Below are 23,632 nucleotides of genomic sequence, written 5' to 3'. Positions count from 1 at the left end.
ATTTTTTTTTTTTTTTTTTTTTTTGTACAGTGGATCAAACTCAGGACCTTGCACTTGAGAGGTGGGCAGCAGAACCACTGAGCTAAATCCCTGGCCCAATTCTAATGTATTTTTATTTTGAGAAGTCTTTTATTGGTCATCTTATTTTATTTTGCTAAAATAAAAATTTTAAATGAGTTTTGAAATTTTTCTTTAACCAAAAAGCTTTACTTGTTAAATACTTTATTTTGATATATCATGATTACTGTTATTAATTCACAATTGATCAAAAATATACATTAAAATTTGATAATTACTAAACAAAGAGTAAACTATTATTAGAAGAGTCTTTTCCTTTTTTTTGTGGAGATAGAGAGATTGATTCCAGTACCTTATACATGTTAAGGGAGTGCTGTACAACTGAGCAACACCCCCTGTCTCCAAAATTCATTTCTTTGGGGATAGGGGGTACCGGTGATTCATCCTGTAACCTTCACATTGCACTACATACCTGGTCCTTCACCCAAGTGAGACAGGGTCTCAATAATTTACTAAGGGGGCCAGGGCAGGCTCAAACTTGAGGTCCTCCTGCCTCAGTTTCCCAAAGTGCTGGGCTTAGATGAGTAAAAATACATTTCTTAGTGAGATGGATTAGAACTGAGTTATAGAACTTCAGTAACTTTAAACTTTAACAAAACTATTATTTTGAATGGTCTCTAAATTCATCTCACAGAGGTTTTCACATTTTAAGGCTATGTGCCATAATATGATTCTTTTATAAATTTGGTGATGAATGATGGTAAAGGGTATATGAGAAAGGTAATTACCCACAGCATATTCACAGAGACAGGTTTTAGGAGAAAATACATAAGAAAGTTGATGATTTGAAAATTGATTTCTTTAAAATTATGCTTGTGTACCTCTTGCAAATTCTTCATGTATCCAAAGGTTTATGTTTATCTCAGACTTAAGATACCTAATAAAAGATCATACAGCATCAAAATGATTTGAAATTTTTATAGTAGGCTTGAGAGAGCCTAGGAATCTTTTCAAAGTTCCCCAGGTTTAAAATTACAGATTTAGTTTCATTTATTCATTTTGCTGGGGGAAAATCTTGGTTCACTGAAGAGTGAATTTCAAGGTCACATGGGAATGAATGCCAATATGGTATAACTAAAAAAAAGGACAGATACAGAATTGGCAAGGGAGCCACACTTTATTTCCATCAGATTTTACCTGTGTGGCTGTTAATACATCAGTTAACCCTCTTCACCTATTTGTGTATAAAATGAAAATGGTATTTTCATATCTTTCCTTATCACTGTTGTCAACAATCAAATTAGACAATGGATACAAAAGTATTTTGTACATTGCATGGTAATTAAAACATAAAAATTAACTTATTGCCTAATTTGGGACAGAGCAGGAAATGCCCCTGGTCTCATCAAGAAAAGGACCAACCAATGGTTCTTAGTATGTTTTTTTTCATGTGAGACAGAAAAGCTTTAGTAGTGTATCTGTCTCTTCTACCTTCTTTTTATAACCCTTCCACTAATTTTGAAGAGATTGTATTTACTGGATCAGGTGACTGCTTTTTTAATATCAAAGCTATAATTGCCTCTATTATTTGCTTAGCCATCAAGAGCTTAGCCATCAATTTCTAATTTGATCATTCTGTGAGCCCTTGCGGATCCCCTGAAATCCAGGACCTGGAATCAAGGAACATTCTTTGGATTTTGAGCCCCATTATGGCCTTCCTGTGGCTGAGGTCTCAACTGTGCTAGAAGCAGAACCGTATGGATGTGAATTCTGACTACACTTGATTCACTAAACAGGCATTCTGAAAAGTTATTATGACATACTAGATGGCAGATCACATTTTCTCTCTGCATTACATTTTAAAATTTCACAGTGCTAAAAATGTCTAAGGATTTTTTTGTTGACTTGATAGGCTAGAGATTTGAAGTTTACAGGTTTTTTTGTTTTTTTTTTCTTTTTATTGAGTTTCTTGGTAAATTTTAGGTATACAGTACAGTTACATTCATTATTGGGATCTTGTACCTTTACATGACAGGTCTTGGTTCTCATTTTTTCCCCTTGTCCCTGCCCTCTGAAGTTTACAGGTTTTACTGAAAGTTAGATTTTATCAGTGAAGAGCTAATGGAAAAAAGGAGGATAATTTTATGGAAGAAAGACTGGATAAAATTATAGAAATATATTGACAGTTAATCAGACAGTTATATTTAATTAAGCTTATCTAAAATAGCTTATTAATTTAATGAAGATCAAATTAGAAAATTAGAAAAATACTATGTATTTTTAGGAAGCAAAAAAAAAAAGAGAAAGGTAACAGGAAGGATGAAAAGTAGTAAGATGAAGAAAAGAGGAGGAAGTCTGACAAGGTGGGAGGCTGAGGTAGGAAGAGTGCAAACTTAAACCAAATTAGAGAGACCCTGTCTTGAAAGTGGCAGGTAGGTCTTCCAGGAAAATGGCAGAGCATTAAGCAGCAACAAATTACTCTCTTCAAGATTTGGAATCCAGATACTTGAAAATAACAATTTGGGGAAGAAAAGAAGAAAAGAAGTGGATCCTTGGGACCCAGGAAAGATCTGAAAAGAAAATTAGAGCCTACAGAGAAACTGATGAGAGAGACCACAACATACAAAAAGGAAGGGGCAATCTGTACTTTCTCCCTAGTTCCTAGCTTGTGATGTGAGAAAGGAAGACTGAATGTAGAGTAGCACAGTGAAAGTGGGCAACTCCAGAGGCCTTCAGAGAGAAATGCTCCAGGGCAGCAGAGCAGCAGATGCTGTGTAATACAGCAGCAAGTGAGTGACTCCAGTCCAAATGACAGCTATGTCCCCTGGAGAGAGTGCTTGCTCACACGTGATTTTAGGGAGGGGCCGACTGAACCCAGGACTCTTAGCAGCCTTGGGTTGGCTTTATCTCGGGCTCCCAGTGTTAAGCTCCCACAGTGACTGGTTGAAGGACAACTATGAGAGACTTTCATGTTCTGAGAGCCAAGGGCAGGCTGGCAAGAGACAACTGGAGTGTTGTAAACTAAATGACTCAGGCCCCACCCCCAAGATCAGAGGCCAGGTTCAGCCTGAATTTCCATGGATTTGAAAGTCCCAGACTGGCTTTGCTGGTGATCATCCAGCATGGATCCAGGGCTCTAAATGTATCCACTGTCTACCTGATAGAGCAGAGCATGCCTTGAATTGAATACTGCCACAAAACTGTAGACCCTAGAAGGTAACCTTATTATCCAAAAATGGATCAAAGATCTAAATATTAAAACACAAATAATCTGCTACAAGACAGAATAGTTAAAATGCTTGAAGACATAAGTGTAGGCAAAGACTTTATGAACAAAACCCAGATCACACAGGGAATATTGCAAATAATCAACAACTGGAATCACATCAAATTAAAAAGCTTTTGCACAGGAAATAAAAAACACCAACAAAATAAGAGACAACCCAGGGAATGTGAAAAAAAAAATTTAACAGCTACTCTTCAGACAAAGACCTAATATCTAGAATTCATAAAGAACAAAAACATCAGATCCCCCAAATTTAAAGACCCAACCCCCAAATCCGCATCTGAAATGAACAAAGACTTCTCAGATGAATAAGTATAATAGCAAATAAATATATGAAAAAAAGTGTTCAATAACATTGATCATTTGAGAAATGCAAATAAAACAACACTGAGATTCCATTTCACTCCAGAAAGAATGGCTACCATCAAGAAATTAACCAATAATATAATGAATGGAGCAACCCATGAGACCTCCAGGTGGCCTCTACTATAGACATCTCAGAAACTGGGAGCCCAGACTGTCTCCTTTATGGAGACAAATGAAATAGGCAGCTAGAGGTCAAACGATGAGATCTTGACACCCAAAGTCAAAAGCTGTAGGTCCGAGGATGCAGTTTAGTGGACCCGTGCATGGCTGGCAAACACAAGGTCTTGAGTTTGATCCCTGGTTCCGGGGAAAAAAAAGTCAAAGTTGTAGGAAAAAAACCTTGGGGATGTAAGAATCCTTGACAGTCATTAGCCCAGCATCATTCCATTAACCAAGCCACCTACCCGACCATAGAGAAGATACAGTAGAACACATCAAATGAACTGGATTTTGTATGGAAATACAATGTTTTATATGACTTTAAACTGCTTCAATAATACTTTACAAAGTTAATACATTTATTTTAGGATCTATAAACTAGCATAATTAAGCAATGACCTTACTTTCTTTGATCTAGGATTCAAGACTCTCTTTATAATTTATCTTTCAACTTGACAAAGACCAGTGTCAGAAAAGAGGAAACTATCTCTTATGAATTATAAACACTGTCCACTCAAACAGCAGCTATACTATAGAGATCCCAGGGAATCTGTTTCCTTAATAAATAAGCTAAATAAATGTGGTCCTTTTGAAAATGCCTTGCTTTAGGCCAAGAATTATACCACACACTAGTTAATGAATTCTTTTAGTTTAAGATTAAATATAATTTATTCAAAAATTATAAGGAATATATTAATTGCCCTTGACATGGCCTTTAATTCGGAAGCCCCAAAAGAATAGAGTGATATACTTTGGCCAAGGTTACTCTAGAACACATAAGTATTTTTGAAACAAACCCAAAAAGAAGAAATAAGGTGCTAAGTATCTTACCCAAGTCTTGACCATGGGCTCTTTTATTTCCTTGTACATACAAGAGAGAAAAACCTTCAGAGATCTGGACTGTTCCTTGTGGGCATTGTGGTGCATCCACTGTCTGGCTGTGGCGTGTGATGAGAAATCCATGGGCAACTGAAGTGGTTCCAGGGGGACCTGGTGGACCTTGTAACCCATCTGGTCCTGGAGGACCATCCAAACCACGGGCACCTATTACCACGAAATCATCAGTATACAAAATTAAATAAGCTCTTATCCACTGTTAGGGCTATTTACAAAACATAATGACCTCATTTGATTAGTGAATTTATTCAATATTTATACAGTGTCTATAAAGGCACTGTAATATATCGTTGCATATGGGGATCCTGTGTGTTATCTGGTCTCTTGATATACTCAAGGAGTTTGAACCCCATGACCAATCCATCTGTTTTGTTCATTAATAGGAAAGGAAAGGTGTGATTTCCATTAGTCAGTCTGCTTCAGTGGTGTTTTTTATTTTCCTTTGAATCTATCTGGGGAATTATTCTCAAGCATATCATGCGTAGAAAATAGCCTAGTACATTCTGAAGAAGCCATCTCAAAATGCTTATTTCAGTCTTCCACTGGGTCCCCGTCCCAATTTAACCTCTTGATTTAAGCACAATTAAAATTGTTTTTTTACACTGGTTTTTAATCATTTTGTGTATAGATTTTTATCTTCAAAAACTTCAAAGCAGTGCTGGTAATGAAGATGACAGTGACTTTTTCTTCTCTGGAAATACAAAACTAATTAATTGGCAGGATATTGACTCTAGAAAGGCTATATGCTAGCACGACGCTGCCATGCTGCCACTGATTTTTGCTTCTGCAATACAAATCCTTATGTTTATATTAATTAGAGTTGCTAACATATGTAACAGTGTATTGAGTTTATGGTCTTCTATTTGTATTTTAGAAATCTTACAACAAGTTGACTCAAATTCTTTTTGAAAGTAGGTGAACTACAGATGGAAATTTAGTAGTACCAGACTTAATACTATCAGGAGTACCTATTAATGAGTGACCTAAAAATCTGCATATCAATCTCAGCAAGACATGTCACCATAACTCTCAAAGGTCTACAAGGATCACTTAAACTTTTCATTTATGTTTACTGTACCCTGTGGGGGGAAACTACATCTTAGTGTGATAATTTCAAATATGGGCGGCTTTACAACAGTGCAAAGTATTCTAGGAATTTAAATCAATACATTGAAAATTAGCAGAACAGACAATTACGGTGAGTACCTGGAGAAAGAGCTGGGTTTTCAAGTACTTTAAACATAAACAAAAGCAACTTTGTATACCTCTCTTATAGTGTCAAATCTCTTCAGATATGCCTTCCTATTTTTTCCCAGCTCCAGATTTACCATCCAGGAGCTCCCTCCCTCAAGAAGATTTGGCTCCATGTGGAAGCCTACATTCAGAGGCTTCCCAGACATAAAGACCACCATCAGAAGCACTGTTTTAATAGTCTTACCGGGCTGGCCTGGCAGACCTGTGTCTCCTTTGCGCCCTCCTGCACCATCAAAGCCAGGGAGTCCATTACGTCCAGGATCCCCTGGAGGACCAACTGGACCTACAGAAAAAGAAATGGGGTTTTCAAATATGGGTAGAATATGCTCACATCCAGATAGATCTAGGGGACTTATATTTTTTTGTTTTGGTGGTACTGGGGATTGAACAATGGCTTTCACACTGAGCTACATCACTGACCCTTTTATTTATTTATTTTTATTTTGAGACAGGGTTTCACTAAACGGTTAAATTGCTACAGCTAGCCTTGAACTTGAGATCTTCCTGTTACCGCCTTGGAAAGGTCTGAGATTAAAGGTGTGTGCCACCATGACCAGCTGTGAGTTAGACTTCTTAAGAAACTGAATTTAGAATCTGATTTTATTTATTTATTTACTTGGTACTGGGGATCAAACTCAGGATCTTGCACTTTCTAGGCAGGAAATGGAACCACTGAGCTAAATCCCTGGCCCCTAGAATCTGATTTTACTTTAAATCTGAGTAAATGAAGGAATAGCTCAGGCTAAGGACAAATATAGGCAAGGATTTAGCTTTAAACATTGTATTTGCTTCTGGGAAGATATCCTTAATATGACAGTTTTGTTCTTTGTCTTCAGTGCCAGTCAACAATGCAGGCCCCAACTTCTGCCGTCTATCCCACTATAGCTAGGACTGTTACTGCCAGGTACATTTATGGAAAGACTGTCACTCGCTTATTCAGGGGGAAAAGACTGAACTTAGTGCTAGCAATCAAAGTTGGCTATAAGCATAGAGTCAAATGGGCAAGTAGACAATAAATTAAAAATCAGTGAAAAAAAATTTTATAATATAAAAATAATCAGTGGGGGTCTGAAGGGTACAGCTCAGGGGTGGAGCACCTGCCTAGCATGTATGCAGAGGGCCCTGGGGTGAGCACTACCCCCAGGGGAGCAGTCTTTGCACTAGCTGAAGAAGATAAAACACTGGAACTTAAAAGCATGTCCATTTCATTGCAGAGTTTTTAATACTAGCCTACTTGTTCAAATTAGAATGCTCAAAGGGGGAAATAGGACTGCACTCAGGAGAAAGCTGAATATGATAAATTAGCATTTTCAAGGAAATAGGTCCTGTTGTGGCACAGTATTCTAGTTGCTGATAATCCTATTGTCAAAGACAAACTGAAATGTAAAGGGAGAAACAGAGAAATGTTCTCCAATAGGCAAGTCTTCAAAGATGATCTACAAATGTACCTGGTAAGCCTTGAGGGCCTGATAGTCCTGGTGGACCTTTTAAACCAGGCTGGCCGGGGATCCCCGGAGGACCAGCATCTCCTTTGATTATAATACTCTGTCCTGAAGGACCAGGTAATCCAGGAGGACCTAAGAGGCCAAACATACAAAGATGAAAAGTAGGGAAGAAAAACTTCAGAAGAAACAGATGTCAAGATGACCTAAGTTCACTGTAAATATTAGTGTGAAAAAAACAAGTTACATGCATTTCACTGCTGCCAGAGCTAACAGAATCTGTTTGGGAAAACTGCTATCATTTCACCCAGAAAACTGAAAAATAAATAACTTTCTTAGGGTCGGTAAAAAAATTAGGCATATCATCCTACTTTCAAACCTTAATCACTATCAGTTACTGATGTGTCTAAGCAATTACAAAGCTGTGAACACTGGTGCCAAGGGAAGACAGTCCCATTCCCTGACAAGTCCATTGTGCTTCTGACAGTTTTTGTAGTTCTTCTTTATAATGCTTGTCCGGGAACCCACTGAAGAATTTATCAGATGCCCTCTTTTACAGCTTACAGGAAACATCTATAAGCCTCTCAGCAAAAAGAACTATTTGAGGGCCGGGGATTTACCTCAGTGGCAACATGCTTGCCTTGCAAGCACTAGGTTCTGAGTTTGATCTCAGTCCCCCACAAAAAGAGTGGAATAAAAAGAACTATTTTAATATAGAAATATATAAGCATACATATGTAACTTGTTCTTGTGGTCTGTTCAGGTGAATATGTGATAATTAGCATCAAAACAGTAAATCTCAATTAAATCATTCTTATTCCTCGTGCATCTTCTGAAATTTGAAAGGACTGCTATCTACATTAATAAAAATGAAAGTTTAAGAGATTAGCAAATTTTGGACTTCCACAGTTTGGCTGAAAGGACACATAAGTAGCTTCAGGAATACTTCTTACCTGGGGGTCCAGTAAGTCCTGGTTCCCCTTCAGGGCCAGTTGAACCAGGTACTCCAATGGGTCCTTTCATGCCTGCAAAGACAATTGTACAAACAATTTCACAGCAAAGCAACAGGGGAACAGGCTTTACTTAGACAAATCAAAATATGTGTGTCTTGGCCCAAAGGTGTTTAACAGAAAGCGAAACCCTCGATCACCCCTTCACATACCTGGAAATCCTGGAACACCAGGGAGACCAGGATCTCCTTTCATTCCATTGAGACCTGGCCGACCAGGATTTCCCTGAATAAATAAAATCATTCATGTTAGAAATAAAACTGGGAGAGAAAGGAAGGGACTTGAGGACAGAGGTATTGTGTAGTAATTTACAGCAGTGTCTGTAGAGCTAAACTTCTAGGATTCAAGTCCCAGTTTCACCTATTATCTTGTGTAACCCCAGTTAATGATTTAATCTCTTTAATCCACTGTTTTCTCACCTCTAACATGGAGAAAACAACAATATATAACTTGTGCTTCATGGAGTGGTGGTAAGGACATAATAAGACAGTTCATATTAAATGTTTAGAAAACTGCATAGGCTGTGCATTTAATAAGTAGTAGCTAATGTTTTATTGTTAACCAAACACTTGCTTTTTAGTGTAGATCTGAGGCAATGAATGCTTGGACTAGAATCTGCAAATGTAGAAATGCTAAAATTTGAAATACTTAGCAAGTGTATTGTAGGGCCTGTTGATCAGTTTTGAGTACCATACAAAGCATGGAAAGTGTAGAAAAAAGCTCTAAAATGAATCTAAAGGAAAGTATAAAATAGCAAGATCACTTAAAAGTCTATTGCACTAGTCCAAGTGTAGGATAATGAAGTCTGCAGTAGTAGCAATGAAAAAAGGGGTACAGTGACAATATATTTTTATGGTAAAATAGGAGAATGTGCTAAAAAATAAGCAGGTGGAAGCATGTCAGAAAGGATCCAGCTTGAAGGAGCTTTCAAATCTGAGACAATATGAGCACCAATATAAGTAATAACATTTAAAGAATTTGTATGTCACTGAAAAAAGTGAGAAAGTTTGATCCCATACTGATAATCAATATATAAGGGACTCTTGCTTACAGCAGAGCTGACTGGTACTGAATATGCAGAGGCAGTACTAGAGTTGGAAAATCACCAATTTACCACTATTCCAGCAAAAAGCAGGTGAAGCAAAAGTCATTAGTAGATGTTAAAACTAAGGATAGATTTATATTTGCAAGAACTTAATGTACCTTAACACAGTTTTGCTCATTAGGAGGAAAATAGCAACAATACAGAGGAGAAAATGGATAACAACTTGACTGTGTGATCAAAATTAAAATCACAAGGCTGGGGATTTGGCTCAGTGGTTCCGCTGCCTGCCTCACAAGCACAAAGACCTGAGTTCGAGTTCGATCCCTGGTACCAAAAAAAAAAAATTAAAATCCCAAAATTAGGGGCAGGTGGATATGAGAGGCTTCTTTATCTGTTATGCTGGGAAGAAAACATCACTCATGCGATATTTCAGCTGAAGATACATAACTCAAATGGAAATATGAACATCAGACAAAAGAGTATCCTATTTTTAAAGTAGGGAAGGTGGCAATTTTTTAAATGTCAATGTCATATAAGAAAGAATATGGTTAGGAAATGGTTTCAGACTATAGGAGCCTAAAAGATATGACAATTAAATGTAATTCATGATTTGTCCTAGATACAATTTTAGAGGGAGAAATGCTAAAAAGAACATTACTAGGTTACCTAACATAATTGGAACACTAAAGGCAGAACTTAAAGTATTATATCTATTTTCAATTTTCTAAATTTGATAATATACTGTGGTTATATAAGAGAGTTTTTTTTACTCTTATATAAGGAAGTATTTAATGGTAAAGGGCCACTTTTGATGTAACTTATTCCAATTGTTTCATGAAACAAATATGTTCGCACAAATATATAAATATGTACAAATACATAAAACATAAATATGTATACACATATATACATACACACTGAGAAATACGAGAGAGAGAGAGAGAGAGAGAGAGAGAGAGAGAGATGAGAGAGAGAGAGAGAGAGAGAGAGAGAGAGAGAGAGAGAGAGAGGTAAAGGAGGCGAAATGAGCCTAAATGTAGCAGTTAGGAGTCTTGCATGCAGAGGTACAAGAAAGAATAAAGTAGGGAGTGACTAGTGAATGAATAAAGAGAAAACTTAATTTTTAAGGCTAGGTAAATAGAAGTAGAGCGATGCCATGGAAAAAGGTCAGATACTGAAAAATTTTAAGGGCCACCTCTTTTTAGTTTTTTTTTTCTGTTATCAAGCAGCTTTCACAGAAGACATCCAAGACTGTACTGTCTATCAAGATTTATTAACAACGTTGGGCCGGGGATTTAGCTTGGTGGTGCCACCGCCTGCCTTGCAAAAACATTTTATTATCAACCTGCTGGAAAGACTGGTGGCGTTTTAATTCACCAGTGAGCCATGTAGAGTCTTGTCTGTGAGTGCTTATTAAATGTTACAGTTTAGAATTCTCATTTGTTTTTTTTTTCTCATTGAGTTTATTGGTACATTTTAGGTATACAGTACAGTTACATTCATTATTGGGATCTTGTACCTTTACATGACAGGTTTTGGTTCTCATTTTTTTCCCCTTGTCCCTGCCCTCCCTTCACCCCTCCTCCCTCCCCCTTTACAAACACTTCATTTCCATTTCTTCATTTTCTCATATTTTTTTCTTTTCCCTTATTAGCTTTCCCCTTAGAATTCTCATTTGAATGCAAACACCCACACACTTCTCTCATCAAATATCTACTCCCATTCCCTACCGAGAATCCTGGTGGTCCTTGATCTCCTTTCAAACCCGGCAAGCCAGGGGGCCCAGGTGGGCCTGGGTTTCCCCTTTCTCCTTTAACACCTCCATTTCCAGGGAGACCACGGGGACCTTCTGGACCTGGTAGACCTTGATGATACACAACAAATGACGAAATTTCAGTATAGCATAAAAGTAGTATAAACATTAGGGTCTTAAAATGTCACTAATCTTCATATTCGTTTGCAGGTAAAACTGACACTACATTAAAATATATTGGCCTATCCTGATTCTCTTCCTAATGGAAATTGGATTGGGTTCCTCTTGTTATTAATGCTGCTTTATAAACTCTTTTGGTTTAAATTTTATTATTTATTCAATATAATAAACATATATCTAAAGAAAGGATTCGGGACATAATTTACTTCTAAATTCCTAACAAAGTATTTGACTTAAACTAAAGTGAAATAGACACAGTAGGGCACTGTTCTCAATTAGAATAACCTGGAGATCTTGTGATTCAGATTCCTGGGCCCACCTCCAGAGTTGCAGCTTTAGTAAGGCAGCAGAGAGGCCTAAGATTTTGCATTCTAACAAATTCAAGGAATCCAAGCCACTGTTAATAAAATCAAATGACTTAGGGCTGGGGGTGTAGCTCAAGTGGTAGAGGAGCTCAAGTGAGAGGTCTGGGGTTCATACCCAGCATGAGAAAAATAAATAAAATACGTTAAATAAAAAAAATAAAATTGCTTTATTTGTAAGAAATCACATTTATTCATCTTTTATTAAACATTTAAACAAATTAACTTCAATTTTGTTCTAGTGATATGCTTGATACATAGGAATATTTTTTAAGGTCAGAATTTAATCAATATAATACTTTAAACATTTATTTTACAGATGTTTTCATGGGCTGGGTACATGGCTCAGTGGTAGAGCTCTTGCCTAGCAGATGTGAAGCCTGGGGTTTTATCCCACCAGCACAAAAGAAAGTTTTCAAAATTTTTACATTTCAAATATTCTAAAGAAAAAATTCTGCATATATTATGAACAAATAAAAATAATTTAAATTCACTGTTTTTTCTTTATGCTATAATTTTAACTTTTCTTTATAAATAAAAGTCGCAGTTGCATTAAGCAACCAGGGACATCATATCATTGACCAAGTCTTTTGTCAGCAGGTGGGAAACAGGTGCTACTTGTTTGTATAGCGTGTAGCAGCTAAGAGTGAGAGTAAGTAGTCCTTCCTTAGTGAAATAATTAAAATGTCCCTATAATGAGCCCGTAGCTAGCACATATACCTTCTCTCCTCTGGTAGCCTCAATTTTTTATTGATCTCAACCAAAATTTAAAAAAATACGTAGAAATTATTATTATTTTTATTTTGTTTTGGGTTTTGGAGACAGGATCTAAATATGTTTTTAGTTCAGGCTGGCCTTGAACTCAGCAGTGTTCCCCCTGCCTCAGCCTCCCAAGTGCTAGGATTACGGGTTATTTGCTACTGTGCCCGGTTTTAACTATTACTTTCAAAGGAACTATCATGGGCATATGAATTTAGAATACTGGGTTCAAGCTTACTCATAGACAGAGGGCTATTTTTAAAATCTGATATCAAATTTCATATTTAGTTCCCTTTCCAAATACTCTTAGGACTTAGAATCAATGATTACTGATTAAGAACCCTGGAACCCTGAGTAAGAATGCTGAGGTTCCAATCCCAAGTCTATTAATCATCAGCTCTTTGATTTTACCAAAATGATTTATCTCTTTGTCTTCAATTTCTTCTTCTATTAAGTGGAAATAATAATAGTATCTGCTAGCCAAGCATGCTGGTACATTCCTGTAATTCCATAACAAGGGGAAACTGAGATATGAGGGTTGTAAATTCAAGTATTGCCTGCAGAATTTAGACCACATATCAAAATTTTTAAAAAGGGTCTGAGAGTACAGCTCATTGCGAATGCTCAATCCCAAGTAATGCCAAAAAGAAAAAAAGAAAAAGAAAAGAGTAGCATCTAATTTACCAGGATGTTGTAAAGATTAAATGAAATTGTATGTATAAATTACTTAGCACAGTGCCTGGCACAAAGAAATAATAAAAGGGGTGGTTTTTTTTTATAATTATTAGCACTATTACACTTATTAGTAAAATTAAAGATAAGAATGTATCTTAAAACATGAATATTTTATATAAGATAATGTGACTATATCTGGCACATAAGAAGAAGAAAGCAGGTTCATAACACTGCAGCAATTGTTTGCATTCTTAAACAATTTAATTCATAGTAACCTCAACCTGGCAACCAGACAACACAGAAATTCCCTTACTGATCATAAAGATTTGGGGTACTTTGTACATAAGAAACAAAATAAGCAAAAACAGAACTGCTTACTTCAAATTCATTAATAGAATTCTCTAAGCGAACATGTGAGTTTGTATGATTTAGACTAGAAATCAAGTAGCAAATCAGCTTATTAAGAGAAGAATAAACTGAACCAACCTGACGAAAATGACAAGGGAAGATTTTTTTTTAAATTATGCAGAGAATATGAATTGGCTATATGTCTGCCTAAATAAATGTCTTAGTGTAGTTAAAAGGCAAAAATAAGTGTATTTTCACTTAAAATTCAACAGATTTTTATGTAGGATTATCTTGTTTGTTTGTTTTTCTGGTACCGGGGATGGAACTTGGGTCCTTGCACTTGCAAAGCAGGCACCAGAACCACTGAGCTAAACCCCCCACCCAGGATTATCTTTTTAAAAATTAATTTTATTGGTACATTTTAGGTATATAATATAATGATATTCATCATGAGAGACTTGTACCTTTACATAATATATCTTGATTCTTATTTTTTCTCATTCCCCTGCCCTCCCTTCAAACCCTGCACCTCTCCTTATAGAACCACAAAGACTTGACATCATTTCAAACTGTGTTATAGATAAGCCACATTACTGTCACCAAAATGTTACAATCCAAGCAGGTAGTATTTGAGGATTATAGCCTTTTTTTTTTTTTTTTTTGAGACAGGATCTCACTGTTTAGTTCAGACTGGCCTTGAACTCACTGTGTAGCCCAGGCTGGCCTCAAACTTGTGCAAATCCTGTCCCAGGCCTCAATCGCTGGGATTATAGGCATGAATGCACCACCATGCGCAGTAGCATTCTTCAATAGCTTCTGAATTTTGCTTTTATTTATAGCAAAATAAAGTATATATCTCTTATCACATATGTAAAACATTAATAAAAAATAACTGACCAGTGAAGAGTCTAACCTTGAAAACCTGGGAAGAGCAGAATTCACCAAAGCCCATAGATCGATGTTAGCCGTATCAGACATCACACAGTACAAAATAAGATTATGAGTTAGAAGTGGTTCTCACTGTAGCATAAGTTAAACAGTAATTATCTTTGCCGGAATTTCTCAGACTTATAGCATAATCAGTATGTACATAGAACCATACTGGAGATGGAGAGCCAAACTTTTCAAACAGAGCTTGTTACAGAGAGAGAATAAGTTGCTGGTCTTCATCAATCCAAAAAATGGAAAACTCTACTGAAGACACTGTGTTAACCGAAAGTTAGCTTCTCAAAACATTCAAGTTAGCAAGGTAATACAATTTCACTGACAGCCTTCAGTTCTTTTCATAATGGAGTAATTTTGCATGAATGTTTATCTTGGCCCCTGTCATTTTTCAATAAAAATAAAAAGTAAAAATCTCTCTTTATATGTTGAGACTGAACCAAGCAGATACTAGTTACAGGCTTCATTGGGAAAAAATACAAAAATTATTGGTGACTAAAGAGAAAAATCAAAACATGAGTTTACCATTACCAATTAGTTGTACTTTTGTTTGTCTTATTTGAAGACCAATCAGTGAAACTACATTCTGATTTTTGTCATAATTCATTGTGAGGTTTTCCTCTGTGCATTATTATTATCTGTAATAAACTACTTAAAGAAAAAGGCAATGTATATTTGTACACAATCAAACTGCAAACTAAAGACTCAAATTTTCCAAAGATGTGAAGACTATCAATGAAAGGGCACTTTAAATATTTTGGCATGCAATAGCCTGCCCCAAGCCATAGAAAATATTACAATTATTTTATTATCGTTTAATGCATATATTTACTGAGGTAATAATTATTAAAAGAAGGATCATTAAATAAAATGATAAAAAGCTACAAATAAAATGTCTCTTGGTTACTATTAATTGAGTATAAATGCTGTTTCTTTTCCTTATAAGTCTTGCTATGATTTATAAACAATGAATGCTAGCAGAGAGAATAAATAGTGCCAGAGCACAGAATCCTAGAAGTTTGAAGACCTAGGATTGTATTCTTGACTCTGCTACTTAATAATTGTATGACTTTGGGCAACTCAATTGCCCTGAGCATAATTTATCTACTTTAACTTCCTTTAGAGGATTAACACTGAAAGGAAGTCTTAAAACACAGATTTGGTGTCTGTCATGTACAAGGAGCTACATGGAATAAAAACACAAGACCCCTGACTCTGCTCTCAAGGAGCTTACAACAAAGGTACATTATATGATGAAAATGATAGCATGCAATATAAATAGAAAACATTATTATTACTGCCCAATAATAAAACTTTTTTTAAACGATTGATAATTTGAAATTTAGAAAGCTAAAATTTGGCTTGCACAGCAAATTAGCTGAAGACAATACTTAGAGCATTGTCTCACCACAAAATCAGTTTAATAAATTAGAATTACTACCAAACATAATTTAGAGTTTGAGTAAAGACATTTTAGATCTGTGTTTGATATAAAAAGACCAATAATAAAAGCTCTTAGAAAAATACCTCATCAAAACATGACATTTTTCATTCAAGTCATTAGCAATGAGAACTTTGATCACGTCATAGCAAAACTAAGATTTTAATTCTGAAAAGGTTACATTTTAATGAGTTATATGCCAACTCAACTTTATGTATGAGGCTTTCAATTTACTGTTTTTCAAACCATCCAAGAAAAGTTAACTGAAAATAAACCCCAAAACATAAAGTCTTGTACATAAGTGTTAATTAATTAAGATAAGTTGATGGATCCACTGGTAAAAATCTAGTTTCCATTTAAGGTTGTAGTTTGCAACTGTTGCAAGGAAGAGACCACCACAGAGACCAGGTTCCAGTAATTGCAATTTAGAGCACATTTGGTAAATGGGAGGGGTTAAATTGGTTTTAAAGTAAATGTTGCTACTTTATTTTTCTTCCTTAAATATTTTCTAGTGTCTCAGAAATAAAGAAAAAAAATCTCCTATCTGACAGTCTACCTTAGCAGTGAGGAAGGTAGCAGAATTCTATACAAGTCAGACAAGGTAGGAATCAAAACTACTTCAAAGTACCCCCTACTCATCTTTTTATCTTGGTGATTGTTAAATCACATGCACTAGCTTAATCTTCTTGATGATATCCATTTAGGAAGAACACAAGAAGCAGTTGTTAGGGGTTGATGGGGCTTTTAAGGTAACAGAAATTTTAAAAAATGGAAGCAAGGCCTGGTCAGCTATAGCCAAATCTCCTAAAATGGTAGAAGTAGTTTTGCTCCATTAACTTATAGTGTTTATATCTAGAATAAGAGAAAATAAGCATCAAGCCATATAATAATAGCCATTGTGGAAAGATATGATTCTACTAGTAGTATAGACACAAGTCAGTATCAACTATGTCAGTAACTAACAATATTACCTTGAACAAACTTATTGACCTCTTTGGGTCTCTGTTTCTCATATGTAACAAAGACTCTCTCCTTGGCCAAATCTTACAGGTGCATGTGAGTCATCTCTCATCCTAGGGCCCTGTTTCTGCCCTGCCAAGTCCAGTTATAATAATACTGCTAAATCCATTTAAGGAAAGTCCCTTTCCAATGTTTAAAATTTGATCAAGTTCCTCATCCACCACCCTTGGTGTATAATTCCTTGGCCTGCATTTAGCAAGCATCTTGTGAAGTGACCTTAGCAAAAATTCCTCTACCCTTCACACTCCTTCAGTAAGTTTCAATCACTGACCTCCTCATTCTGCTCCTTCAGAATGCTCCTTTGTTATACTTAGGGTGAGCTCAGTCACTCTCCTCTATTGCAGTAGCCTTGAATATAATCTATCTTCCATCTTTAACACATATCCAGCCAGAGATAGAGAGAGAGAGAGAGAGAGACAGACAGAGAGAGAGCAAGCGCATAGGTCCCTTCTTGGTCTGGCATTCTGTGGTCCAAGGAAATAATGGGACTGTGGGAAAGTAAGAAATTAGGGAGCCAGAAGCCAGGCATGGTGGAACACCATTATACTACCAGCACTCTGGGAAGCAGGAGATTCACAAATTCAACTCTAGCCTGTGCAACCTTGTGACAGCCTGTCCTCCAAAATGGATAGGGATATATGGTTCAGTGCAAAGGTCCTGAGTTCAATTCCCACTACAGATAAAGAAGGAAAGAAAAAGAAAGTAGCTAGGGAATCAGCTCAGATATAGGTATATGGCTTCCTCAAAGCCATCTTGAAAATTTATGAATTTTTAATTTATAAAGGGAAAAAAAGGTTCTATCTTTCTCAATAGTCAGACCCAAGGAGAAGAATTTCCCCCCTTTTAATTCCTCTCCAGAAATCTGAAAAGAACTACTTATCTAAATAATAATAAGTAAATTCAAATATTTGTGGCTCTTTTTACTTCTGATTAGGTGAACAATTTTTTTTTTTTTTTTTTTTTTTTTTTTTTTTTTTTTTTTTTTTTACTAGAAATCAACAATTTTCCACCGAGTCTCTCTTGGTAATTGTTGTTTGGTACACACTGTTTATATGTGTGTGATGAAAATAAGATTAAGAGCCTCTAATCTCTATTGGTTGTATTGATTTTTTGTTTTGTTTTTGTTTTTTGGTACCAGGGATTGAACTTGGGTCCTTGCACTTGCGAGGCAGGCGGTGGAACCACTGAACAAAATCCCTGGTCCAGTATACTGATTTTTAAAGAATATTATATCTATTAGTCTTTCTTCATGGTAATATAATGTAGAACTATGTGACAAGTCAAGATTACACATTTGCAGAATCTGTTAATACATGTTACTGTTTTTAAAATGCCATTTTGAAGGCTAGTTCAATTTCTTTTTTTTTTTTTCTTTTCTTTCTTTTTTTGAGATAGAGTCTTTCCCACAGTGTTGCCTGGCTGGTATCGAACTACTGTATTGGGCTCAAGTAACACTCTTGTTCAGCCTTCAAAGGAGCTACAGTACAGGTAGGGACACTGTGTCTGGCTGATAGTTTAATTTGCTTTAACAAACACAGGGAAAAGGTGAGATATACACACTAATGTAAATGAAAAATAAAATATTCTATAAAGCTGTTTTGAATGCCATAAATTTTCAACTAAAAATGACACAAATATATGAATTTTTTGAGACAAAGTCTCACTATGTAGTACAGCATGGCCTTGGACTCACTATGTAATCCAGGCTGGCCTTGAACTCATGGCAATCCTCCTGCCTCAGCCTCACGAGTGCTGAGATTACAAGCATGCACCACCACACCTGGCTAAATTTTGAAGCGTTAATTCGTTTTCCTAATTAGACAATGTGGGGTCATTCCATTAGAAACACTGGGCTTTACAAGTTTTTGATAAGTCACAGAAATAGGCCACCATGTAAGAATTGAATTGGCACATAGACTCTTTTATATGGTACCGAGGATCAAACTCAGGTCCTTGCACTTACAAGGCAGGTAGTAGAACCACTGAGCTAAATCCCTGGCCCTAGTTTCTTAAATATATTTAAACACTTGAAAACATTAAGTTTGAATGTATGTATACACAGACATATATGTATACATACATATCTACATATAAGAAAAGTTTCAAACTTCATGCAGTTATTACTTTGTAGTTAAGGAGCTAACCTGGAGGACCTGGAAGGGGTCAAAGTTCACCAAAGCCCAATGTCATCATTAACAAAAAGGAAAAATATCAAAACAGTTAGAAACTTCAAAAACTAAAGCATTATACTAAATACTTTCAAATTAAAATCTAATTCAGTTACAGAGTATGCAGTACATTTATATTCATGCATCTGTATATAAACCAAATTATCACCACTTAAAATTAATAATTAAAATGAGAAGAGCATTGTGCCATATTTTGAAAAGCCAAAACTTATTTTATAGAATTCAGTACTGTGAACTCAAACTGAACAATCCATTCTAAGAACAATGGGATTTAAAACTCTATTTTAATATGTAATTTATAAAAAGTTGAGAAGTCAAATACTGATCAGATATGTGCTCTCCTGGAGTACTTTTGTTGCTATTTCTTTACAAATAATAATGCTTGAGGCACTTTATGACTAATGACATTATTATTATTGTTAGAGATTTTTTTTTTGATACAGGGGATGGAACTCGGGCCCTTGCAATTACAAGGTAGGCAGCAGAACCACTGAGCCAAATCCCCAGCTATTATTGTTGATTTGTTGAGACAGGGTCTATCTATGTAGTTCAGGCTAGCCTCAAACTTCTGGTGATCCTCCTGCCTCAGCTTCCCAAGCACTGGGATTACAGGCATGCACCACCACATCCAGCTTAATGATTTTATATTGCTGTGTTTTAAACTATATTTTTTGAGTTCCATTACTCCATGAATAAGCCCATTGCTAATTAGAATATAAACAGGATAATAGTTTGGTTTATTTGAATGATTGCATGCAAAACAAAGCAAGATATTTGCCTCAATTCTTTGTACTATATGCAAAGAGTTAACATGGCTGAGATTTTCACTGGTTTTCTTCCATTGCAAACTAAGTTAAAATCTTAAGTAATACCCTCTAAGACAGTCAAATAAAATCAGACTAAAATCTGGTTTTCAAAATGATCCTCAGAACTTAGAATTTGATCCCATTTAATTCACCTTTTTATAGCATACCTATTAAAATTAACTCCAATCACTTAAGATTTTATTGGAATTTAAATGCAAATTTTCATTTTAAAGTGCATTTAAAAAATAAGTCAGGGATTTTCTAAAGATCAAAGGAGGACAATTTGGTTGTTTCTTCAGCCTTAGATTTCTCTTCTCTCTTAAACTCAATAAGTACAAATTATCCATTACCAGAAATAGAAAAAATAATATCAAGTCTCAAAAATCTGTTAATAACATACAACCTGTGATTGGTCTCAGCAACATTAATGAGAACATGCATTTGCAAATTTGTAAAATGAAACGACAACACAGAAACAAAAAGGTGAAATGGATGAAAAATTAAGATATTGGAGAAGTGAATATAAGACAAATGAGGTAAAGACATGAGGTTGGTATGGAAAGCTTGCTAGTCAATTTTATCATGCTGTGATACTGGAGATGAATTTGACTGTGTAGTTCTTAGATAAAATGTTTATTGTGCTTGGTGACATTTGATGATCATGTGACAGAACCATAGCAACACCTGTGGTATGGATCTCATGCAACTATCTATTGGGTGATCTCTAAAATGATTTCAGTGATGACATGCTGAGAAGATCACATTTAAAAATGGAGATGGTGTTTTGCTGCCAGGTTATCAGTATAGCTTTATCTTTAATAACAAGACAAAGAAAGCCACAATTTCCCATTTTTGTCTAAGTTGTTTTGTTTTATTTCAACATTTAGTAAATGTTAAATTCATTAGAGGAAAGAATATATTAGATGCCATTGATACCATGGAAATGGATGGAGCTAGGTGTATAAACCAATCTATCTGTTTGTAAGAAGTTCTTATATTACAAATTCTAAACCCCTAGTGACTGAATAAACTGCCAGCAAAATGAAATAAACTGATTAGTAAACAGTCCATTCCCCTACCACTCATGAACATACCTGGTCTTCCAGGAGGACCTTGTGGCCCAGGGTTGCCTTTAGGGCCTTCCAGAGCTGGACCTGGAGAACCGGGAGGGCCTGGGGGACCCTGTACACCAGGGAAACCCTGAAAGCCTGCTTCACCCTTTGGACCTGGAAGGCCAGGGTTTCCTGGAATGCCAGGTAACCCTCCATCACCCTTTTGACCTGTAAAAGTAAGGTGACAGAGAGCACATTAAATGATACTCAGTTATAGGCTTACCTATAAGGCTAAAATTATCTGAGCAACTAATGGAATTCAGTAGGGTAATTTCTATCTCCAAATAAATCCCAAACTCACACAACCAACCACTTTTACTGTTAAATATATTTATCACTTATCACAGTACATATAGAAATAATTAATAAGATTAAGCACTAGAAAGGGGAGGTAGATTATGTGTGTACATATATCCATCTAAATATAAAAACATATTCAAATCGATTTTTAATAAATAGGACACACATATGTAAATAATTTCTGTGGTAGGAAAAACTAAAAGTGTAAATAAGGATAGAAATATATAACTGACAATATGAAATAGGAAGAAAAGATCTAAAGGAGTAGGGGAAGTGGCAGGAGTGGGGGAAAGAAAAGAAGGGAAAAGGAAAAATATAAGAAAAGGAAAAAAATAGAAACAAAGTCTTTGTAAATAGGGAAGGGTGGAAGAAACGAGGGGAGGGCAGCGGTATGGGGAAAAAATAAGAACCAAGACAGGTCGTGTGAAAATACAAGATCCCAATGGTGAATGAAACTATATCGTATACCTAAAATGTACCAATAAATTTAATGGGAAAAAATTGACTTTTCAAGAAACATTGGTACTATTGGTACATATTTTTATAGAATTTCCTACATATTATCTTGATATCGCTTTCATAGTGAGAAAAGAGCATGTTTTTTTCCAGGCTAAATGAGTTTTAAGAAATTTAGTAAAATCTATCGCTTTCTACTCATTTTTTTCTTTCTATATAATTTCCTCAGCATTTATTTATGAAGTCAGTGAAGAGATATCTACATGTAAATTTCCTTAAGGATCTATTTTTATATTACTCAAATCCTCAGATTATATGGCCACATAAGTACTCAAAGACACAACTCTACCTTTGCATTTTGGGCTTATGCTTAGATTTTATAACAGTAAATGATGGAGATGGAAAAATAAATGTACTGGAGCATACATTATGGATCGATTTAAGAATTTTTATTTATTTCCAGGCTAAATGAGTTTTAAGAAATTTAGTAAAATCTATCGCTTTCTACTCATTTTTTTCTTTCTATATAATTTCCTCAGCATTTATTTATGAAGTCAGTGAAGAGATATCTACATGTAAATTTCCTTAAGGATCTATTTTTATATTACTCAAATCCTCAGATTATATGGCCACATAAGTACTCAAAGACACAACTCTACCTTTGCATTTTGGGCTTATGCTTAGATTTTATAACAGTAAATGATGGAGATGGAAAAATAAATGTACTGGAGCATACATTATGGATCGATTTAAGCATATTTTTATTTATTTATTTTGGTTTTTTGAGGCAGAGTCTCACTATGTAGTTGAGACTGACCTAGAACTCTCTATGTAGCCCAGGCTGGTCTCAAACTCACAGCGATCGTCCTGCTCAGCTTCCCAAGTGCTAGGATTACAGGTGTGCGCCACGACGCCAGGCTTAAGCATATTTTATGAAAGTTTACCAGAAAGTCCTGGGAGTCCAGGGGGTCCTGGAATTCCAAAGCCTGGCTGACCTGTCAGGGTACAAAATGAAAAAATTAAAATGATAATAAGAGAAATTAGTATAAATTATTTTTAGATCATCGTTTTATTAAGTACTATCATGTATATTATGTAAGGCATGAAGATCATTGATTTTTTTTTTTTGTGCTGGGGATAGAAGCCAGGGCCTTGCACATGCTAATCCAGCACACTATCACTAAGCTATAACCCCAGCTCCAGAAGATTAATTTCTAACATAGCAATTTTAATATATAATGGTAATAATAAATTATATTATATAATAATTATTGTATAATAAATTATATAATAATATATTCTATTGGTTATGAGTGTCAAATATATCTTTAAATATTTATATCATAGCTAGAAGTGATGGTGCACACCTGAAATCCCAACACTCTGGAAGCCTGAGGAAGTTCCAAGTTTGAACCCAATCTGGGCATTTCAGCAATTTAGTGAGACTCTGTCTCAAAATAAAAAACAAAAAAGACTGGGAGTGTAACTCAGCATGAAGGCTTTGGGCTCAATCACTTGTAGCTTCTCCCCCAAAATATGCCTTATGAAAATATATAAATGGAATATTAATTGCATATTGAAAAACAGAGAAATTTTTAAAAACTGGGAAACTTCTTGATGTAAAGAAATGGTCTAAACAGTGTTGAAGTTTTTTTTTTTGTAATAAGGCAGCAACCTGATCTACACGTATGAGATCATATTCTCTCAAAGAGAAGGAAGCTAATTAGGAAGGAGAAAATATATGGTTGCTTAGAAAATAAAAAAGAAGACATAATTTCATTGTGGATGAAGAAGGTCAAGTTAAAAATAGAC

General features: G+C 35.5%; 1 protein-coding gene across 3 annotated transcripts in view; it reads right to left on the bottom strand.

The window, feature by feature from the left end:
* The window catches only part of LOC104847582 (collagen alpha-5(IV) chain), a 267,506-nt gene that overhangs the window by 5,413 nt on the left and 238,461 nt on the right, over positions 1–23,632 (bottom strand). For 2 of the 3 annotated variants that reach the window (XM_010603053.1, XM_033760324.1), the window contains exons 41-50: positions 22,765–22,815; positions 21,047–21,232; positions 19,102–19,110; positions 14,468–14,476; positions 11,208–11,341; positions 8,585–8,657; positions 8,376–8,447; positions 7,429–7,557; positions 6,165–6,263; positions 4,661–4,873 (exon numbers count right to left, since the gene is read on the bottom strand). In XM_010603053.1, coding sequence (XP_010601355.1) covers positions 4,661–4,873; positions 6,165–6,263; positions 7,429–7,557; positions 8,376–8,447; positions 8,585–8,657; positions 11,208–11,341; positions 14,468–14,476; positions 19,102–19,110; positions 21,047–21,232; positions 22,765–22,815 — 975 coding nt within the window. The remainder of the gene's footprint in view (positions 1–4,660; positions 4,874–6,164; positions 6,264–7,428; positions 7,558–8,375; positions 8,448–8,584; positions 8,658–11,207; positions 11,342–14,467; positions 14,477–19,101; positions 19,111–21,046; positions 21,233–22,764; positions 22,816–23,632) is intronic. The other variant, XM_010603055.1, reaches the window with a different exon arrangement.

This window comes from Fukomys damarensis, unplaced genomic scaffold (genome assembly GCF_012274545.1).
Source record: "Fukomys damarensis isolate Sample0158 unplaced genomic scaffold, DMR_v1.0_HiC HiC_scaffold_39, whole genome shotgun sequence".
Lineage (NCBI taxonomy): Eukaryota > Metazoa > Chordata > Mammalia > Rodentia > Bathyergidae > Fukomys > Fukomys damarensis.
Note: the sequence above shows the minus strand (reverse complement) of the source record. Positions and strands in the feature narration are given on the sequence as shown.